Source organism: Pan troglodytes, chromosome 1, assembly GCF_028858775.2.
Source record: "Pan troglodytes isolate AG18354 chromosome 1, NHGRI_mPanTro3-v2.0_pri, whole genome shotgun sequence".
Taxonomy (NCBI): Eukaryota; Metazoa; Chordata; class Mammalia; order Primates; family Hominidae; genus Pan; species Pan troglodytes.
In genome coordinates, this window is record NC_072398.2 from 93,259,634 (window position 1) to 93,266,063 (window position 6,430).

General features: G+C 51.8%; 1 protein-coding gene across 1 annotated transcript; it reads right to left on the reverse strand.

Annotated features, from left to right (window-relative positions):
• Nucleotides 1-286: 286 nt before the first annotated feature.
• On the reverse strand, nt 287-4,998 carry RXFP4 (relaxin family peptide/INSL5 receptor 4). Its single transcript, XM_001162688.6, has one exon. It carries the CDS (start codon nt 1,662-1,664, stop codon nt 540-542), a length of 1,125 nt encoding a protein of 374 aa, XP_001162688.1. The 5' UTR covers nt 1,665-4,998; the 3' UTR covers nt 287-539.
• Between the last annotated feature and the right edge of the window lie 1,432 nt (nt 4,999-6,430).

A 6,430-nucleotide genomic window follows, 5' to 3' on the forward strand; every position in this document is an offset into this window, starting at 1 on the left:
GCTGAGGCCTCTGCAGGCAGCAAGTTTCAGTGGTCACCACTGAGATGGTAAGGTGAGGACAGGGGAAGCCGGCATTTTTGGCCTTGATACTGGAGAAAGACAAGGGATACCCTGTTTTGAGGTGGGGGGTGGGTACAGAGAGAGATGGGCACTGACCTCTGATTCATTAGCCTAGAACCCTTAGGGAAGTTTTCCTAGGTATTCTTGCAGAAGGCAGAAATGGAGCAACGAATCCTTTTGTTCCATACTGAACTGGAGGTGGAACTGGGATAAAAGGTCAAGACAATTTGTGGATAATCCAGAGGTTTATTCTCAGATCCTCTTCTTTCCCATCTCCAAATAAAGACTTAAGCTTTGTCACATCCAGCTCTGATCTGAGCCCCCGCCTCCCCCATTCACCACACCCAGAGTTGGGGATCAAAGATCAGACTTTTCCCTGAGGGCACTGCAGCCTGGCAGAGAGGGCAGCTTCTCCCCAGGACTCGAGGATCCTACACTTGGTGGATCTCAGAAAGAGGAGTGTGTTCAGCTTGCGCCCTTCACCCGGGTGTCCCTCTGTCCAGGTTGGTGAGCAGGGTAGAAGGGCGGCTCTCCCGGGGGTTGCTTGCGACCCACCGCCTGCCTACCTGCTTTAGGGCCACCTGTTGCACCCAGCCTCCGCCCTGGGGCCACAGCCTCGACCGCAGATCCCTGAAGGTGTCTGCCAGAGCCTGCCGGGGCTCCCGCCTCAGGAGACAGTACAGCACAGGGTTGAGGCAGCTATTGCTGTGTGCCAAGCAAGTAGTGACAGGGAAGACATACGTCTGGATAGTATAGAAAGTACTGTTCCAGGGCACCAGGTCAAACTTCACCAGGACACCCCAGAGAGTGACCACATGGTTGGGAAACCAGCAGAGGAAGAAGGAAGCCACCAGGATGCGGACAGAGCGGGCCACGACCCTGCTGTCCTGCCGCCGCCGTTGCCGCCGCTGCAGGAAGGCCAGCAGCAGCAGGTAGCTGGTGGTGATGACGCCCAAGGGCACCATGAAAGCCAGCACCACCCTCTGCAGCTGGTAGGCCCCCAGCCAGTACCTGCTGGGGAAACGCAGCAGGCAAAGGCGCACACCGCACACCTCACCCTCCACCCCGAAGACAGCTGTGGGCACCGTCACCAGGGCAGCCGCCACCCACACTGCCAGGGTGGCTATTCGGGCCCAGAAGAGTGAGAGGTGGGTGCCTGGCCCCGCAGCCATGGCCACCACCCAGTAGCGAGCAACGCTCAGCGCTGTGATGAGGAAGATGCTGGCATAGACGTTGAGGACAGTGGCCGTCAGAACCATCTTGCAGAGGGCACCTCCGAAGGGCCAGTGAAAGTCCAGTGCCGACTCGGCTGCCCAAAAGGGGAGAGTGAGTGCCAGTCCCAGGTCCGCCAGAGCCAGGTTGAAGACGAAGGTGTCTGAAGGTGGGCCAGGGGCTCTCCGGGCACAGTTACTCAGTACCCACAGCACCGCCAAATTTCCCAGCAAGCCAATGGCCCCCACAAGCCCATAGGCCAGGGCAACCATGAGCCTCAGGGCTAGGAATTTGACAGGCATCGGAGCATCATCAGCACTCAGCACACTGCCTCCGGAGGCATTGGCCCAGAAGAATGTGGGTGGAGAGGCAGAAGTATTGAGTGTGGGCATCGCAGGGCATCAGAGATTGGTGGTGCTGAGAAGAGAGGTCTGCAAGTGTCTGCCAGACTGGCAGAGGCCACTGAAAGCTCTAGGAAGGAGGCTGTAGAATTAAGTGCTTCTCTGGGGCCTCTGGTGAGCCCTGGCCCACACCCACACCTCAGAGGGAGGGGTGTGGAAAGGACAACCCACCACCTTCCTGTTGGTCAAGATTGGTGGTAGGTGGGGCAGGGCGAGGCACAGCCTGAATGCCAGGGTATATGTGCATGCGCCCGCCTGTAAGAGGGGCTCTAAATGGCAGAGAGGGAGGGGAGAAGGGAGAGTTACCCCGCTATGGAGGGCAGCCCCAAGCCTCCACCCCAGGGAGAGAGCTGGAGGTTCCCTGTCCCAGAGATGACAGGAACCAAACTAGAGCTGCCTCTGTTCCTAACAGTGCAGAGGCCTCCCTCCTCTGCAGAAAGTGTTCCCTTGGGGCCCAAAGGAAGGGGCCTGGGAGGTGGCATAGAGGCAGGGAATCAGCATGGGTGTCCAAGAGAGGAAAGAGCGGAGGCTGCGGAGTCCCAGACCTGCTGCTCACTAGCCGTGTGACTGGGAGAGTTACTTTACTCCCCTAAGCCTGTTTTCTTGCTTAAAATTTTCAGGTAAGTCTGCTTCACAGGAGTGGCATGATGCAATGAGAGAATACATGTGAAATAGCAATTTGTATGAATATTATTTCAAAGGAGAAGTTTGGGGTGTTTGTGGCAGAAGGGTACTGAGAGGCTATTACCATGCCCAGGGAACAGTGCCAACTAAAACAGGTTGGAATTCATCTCAGCAGCAGTGACCTTGAGGCTAAGAGCAGGGAGGGGAAAGAGAGAGGAAGTCACAGCTTCCTGTTTCCTCCCCACTGGGAACACTGGGCCTATGAGGGCCTGTGTGGACCTGGGCATGCCCTCAGTTCTGTTCCTGCTCCTGATAATTAAACATTCCTGCTAACCTCTATCGCCGCCTTTCCCCCCTTTCCTGCTCTAGTCTGTGGACAGAGCTCAGCGGTCCCCCTACTCTCTCCTGCAAACCCCATGTCAGAGCTAAGGATCCTGAGATACGCCCTCACCACACCTCATCCTGTCTCCCCATGATCTCAATCATAACTGGAAAAAAAAAATGCTTCATTGGGCCCTCCCCTTTCATTGCCTACATCTCTACCTACTGCAGAAGGAGCTGAGATGGGGACAAAGAGAAGGCAGGAGGTGGGTAGGTAAAAGAGTAAGGCTTTCTCAAGGATTCCAATATATTCAGCCCCTTCTTGCCCTCTGCCAGCTAATTAAGATAACGTTCGATGTTCAGTTCCTTTGGAGTGCTGGGGGAAGAGAGGGGCCCTTTGCGACAATAAATCAGCAGTGGGCTTGTGAACACATAGGAGAAACCCAGAGGTGATAGTGATACAGGCTGGGTGCCAACATGTTGGGGCTTTCGAACCAGGGATGAGTATAAAGGGGGTGGCAGAAGGGGAGTGCCCAGCCCAAGGTCAGGTGAGCCCCACAGGCTACCTTCTGGCCTCATGGCTGCTCCTGTGTGACTGTGTCATCACTGTCTCTCAGGGCCATGTCTACTCCTCTGCCCACCCAGAATCACCCTGCTAATCTGGCAATTAAGATAACTGCTTGGCCGGACGAGGTGGCTCATGCCTGTAATCCCAGCACTTTGGGAGGCCGAGGTGAGCGAATCACCTGAGGTCGGGAGTTCAACACCAGCCTGACCAACATGGGGAAAGCCCGTCTCTACTAAAAATACAAAATTAGTGGGGCGTGGTGGCGAGTGCCTGTAATCACAGCTACTTGGGAGGCTGAGGCAGGAGAATCACTTGAACCCGGGAGGCAGAGATTTTGGTGAGCTGAGATCACACCACTGCACTCCAGCCTGGGCGGCAGAGTGAGACTCCGTCTCCCCCCAAAAAATAAATAAACAACAACAACAACAACAACAAAAACTGCTTAATGCTTTGGACTTATTTTCTTTATTGGCTTAGAGAAAAAGTGGGCCAGAATTCCAGGGTTCTGCTATTCATTTCAAACATCTGGTCCTCCAATCATTTCTTTACCTTTTTATCGTTTCTAGTCCTAAGCCTTTCCCTTAGTCTGAGACTAGCAACACTCCCTTGTGGTTATGTAGAGAGGTGATGCCACCAGCTGGCCTTGTCTAAGAACTTCGTCTAGCATTTCGTTCATTCATTCATTCACTAATCACAGCATTCCCTGAACCTTTACTGTGTGCCAGGCACTGTGCTTAATGCTGGGAGACGAAAACAAAAAATATAGTCACACTCTTCATAGAAAATAATAAACTTTTTAGATGGAAGGGATCTTTCAGACCATCTCGTTCAACTTCTTATTTTATGTAGAATGAGAGTGATTTGCCCAAGACCACCAGGGAGGTGATGGTAGAGTCAGGGTTTGAGATAAAAGTCTCTTGACTCCTGGAATAGGACTCTTTTCCACTACATCGCGAACCCTGAGGGAAGCAGTGCCAGGATGTGGACGGAGGGACAGTGACAGGATGTGGACGGAGGGACAGTGACAACACCTTTTGAGATGATTCTTCACTCACAACTGCTGGGAGATGAGGAGGAACTAGATTCAGCAAAAATGCTTGTGCTGTCCCCTACCTTCAAATTACCCTGTAGAGCCAGACTTTGCCAGTGCCATTTTCTTGTCTGGTTGTTTTTACTAACTCATAGGCAGTGCACTCAGTCGGCCACCAGTGCTGTCTTCCATCTCAGAGTCCAAGGACCTGTAGTGGTAGATTATGGTGTCTGCCTTCGATAAAAAGGACTTCTAGGGGCCAAGCCCTCCCCTCAGTCACCTGAATAGCCACACCTCCCTCAGCCCACATCTCTCTCCAGCCCCACATCCCTGTCCCTGCCCTTCACAGCCCAGGCTATGGCATCTCCGAAAAGGAATTGGAGAGGAGGCAGAAGGGACTGAGTTATCACTCTACAGAGCACAGAGAGGAGGGAGTTTGCATTTGCATTTGTAGTAGAGGGGACAGAGACTAAACCCTTGGGGATACTATAAATGGTGGGAATAGGAAACCTACCCCTAATCCAAATCCCTAAGCTCACATCAACCCAAGCAGCCACCATCTCTACTCTGTCATATGTCTGCCAAGGTTCACTGGGGAAAAATCTCCAGTATTGGTAAGGGGTATGGGCAGCTCCAATGCTCAGGGGCAGGTTCTAAATCAGTCTCTCTCTCCCCCCACCACCTTCTAACTTTATGTTTTGGAGTAGTTTTAGGTTTACAGAGAAATGGCAAAGGTAGTGAGAATTATATGTCTCATTTATTTTCCAAAGTAAAACTGGCAGAGCATTAAAAAAAAAAAAAAAAAGAAAAATACAACAAAGATGTGCAATCCCAGTAAACTAAATGACAAAGCATTACAGAGGGAAATTAAAGAAGGCCCGAATAAATGGCATACTGTGTTCATGGGTTGGAAGACTTTAAAAACATTTTTTTTTTGGCCAGGCGCGGTGGCTCACGCCTGTAATCCCAGCACTTTGGGAGGCCAAGGCAGGCGGATCACGAGGTCAGGAGATAGAGACCATCCTGGCTAACACGGTGAAACCCCATCTCTACTAAAAATACAAAAAATTAGCCGTGCGTGGTGGTGGGTGCCTGTAGTCCCAGCTACTAGGGAGGCTGAGGCAGGAGAATGGCATGAACCCAGGAGGCGGAGCTTGCATAGAGCTGAGATGGCACCACTGCACTCCAGCCTGGGCGACAGAGCGAGACTCCATCTCAAAAAAAAAAAAATTTTTTTTCTTTTTTTCTTTTTTTTTTGGTTGAGAAGAGGTCTCACTCTGTCACCCAGGCTGGAGTGCAGTGGCACAATCTTGGCTCAGTGCCTCGACCTCCCCAGGCTCAGGTGATCCTCCTACCTCAGCCACAGGAATGTGCTACCACACAGGCTAATTTTTGTATTTTTAGGAGAGATGGGGTATCCCTATGTTGCCCAGGATTGTCTTGAACTCCTGGGCTCAAGCAACCCTCTCACCTCACCCTCCCAAAGTGCTGGGATTACAGCCATAAGCCACCACGCCTAGCATCAAAAATATTCTTGAAATGACCTCAGGTGATCCTCCTGCCTTGGCCTCCCAAAGTGCTGGGATTACAGGCATGTCAGGAGATCGAGACCATCCTGGCTAACATGGTGAAACCCCATCTCTAAAAAAAAAAAATACAAAAATTAGCCGGGTGTGGTGGCGGGTGCCTGTAGTCCCAGCTACTCGGGAGGCTGAGGCAGGAGAATGGTATGAACCCGGGAGGTGGAGCTTGCAGTGAGCCGAGATCATGCCACTGCACTCCAGCCTGGGCGACAGAGTGAGACTCCGTCTCAAAAAAAAAAAAAAAAAAAAAAAAAATCAGCTGGTCATGGTGACACTTTGGTAGGCTGAGGCGAATGGATTGCTTGAGCCCAGTAGTTCAAGACCAGTCTGGGCAACATGGCAAAACCCCATCTCTACAAAAGATAACAAAAAATTAGCGAGGCATGGTGGTTCATGCCTGTGGTTCCAGCTACTTGGTTCCAGCTACTCTACTAAAAATACAAAACAACAACAACAAAAAATTAGCTGGGCGTGGTGGCGGGCACCTGTGATGTGGGAGGATCACCTGAGACTGGGAGGTCAAAGCTGGAGTGAGCTGTGATCATGCCACCGCACTCCAGCCTGGGTGACAGAGTGAGACCCCCGTCTCAAAAAAAAAAAAAAAAAACCCCACAAAAAACAAAAAAACACT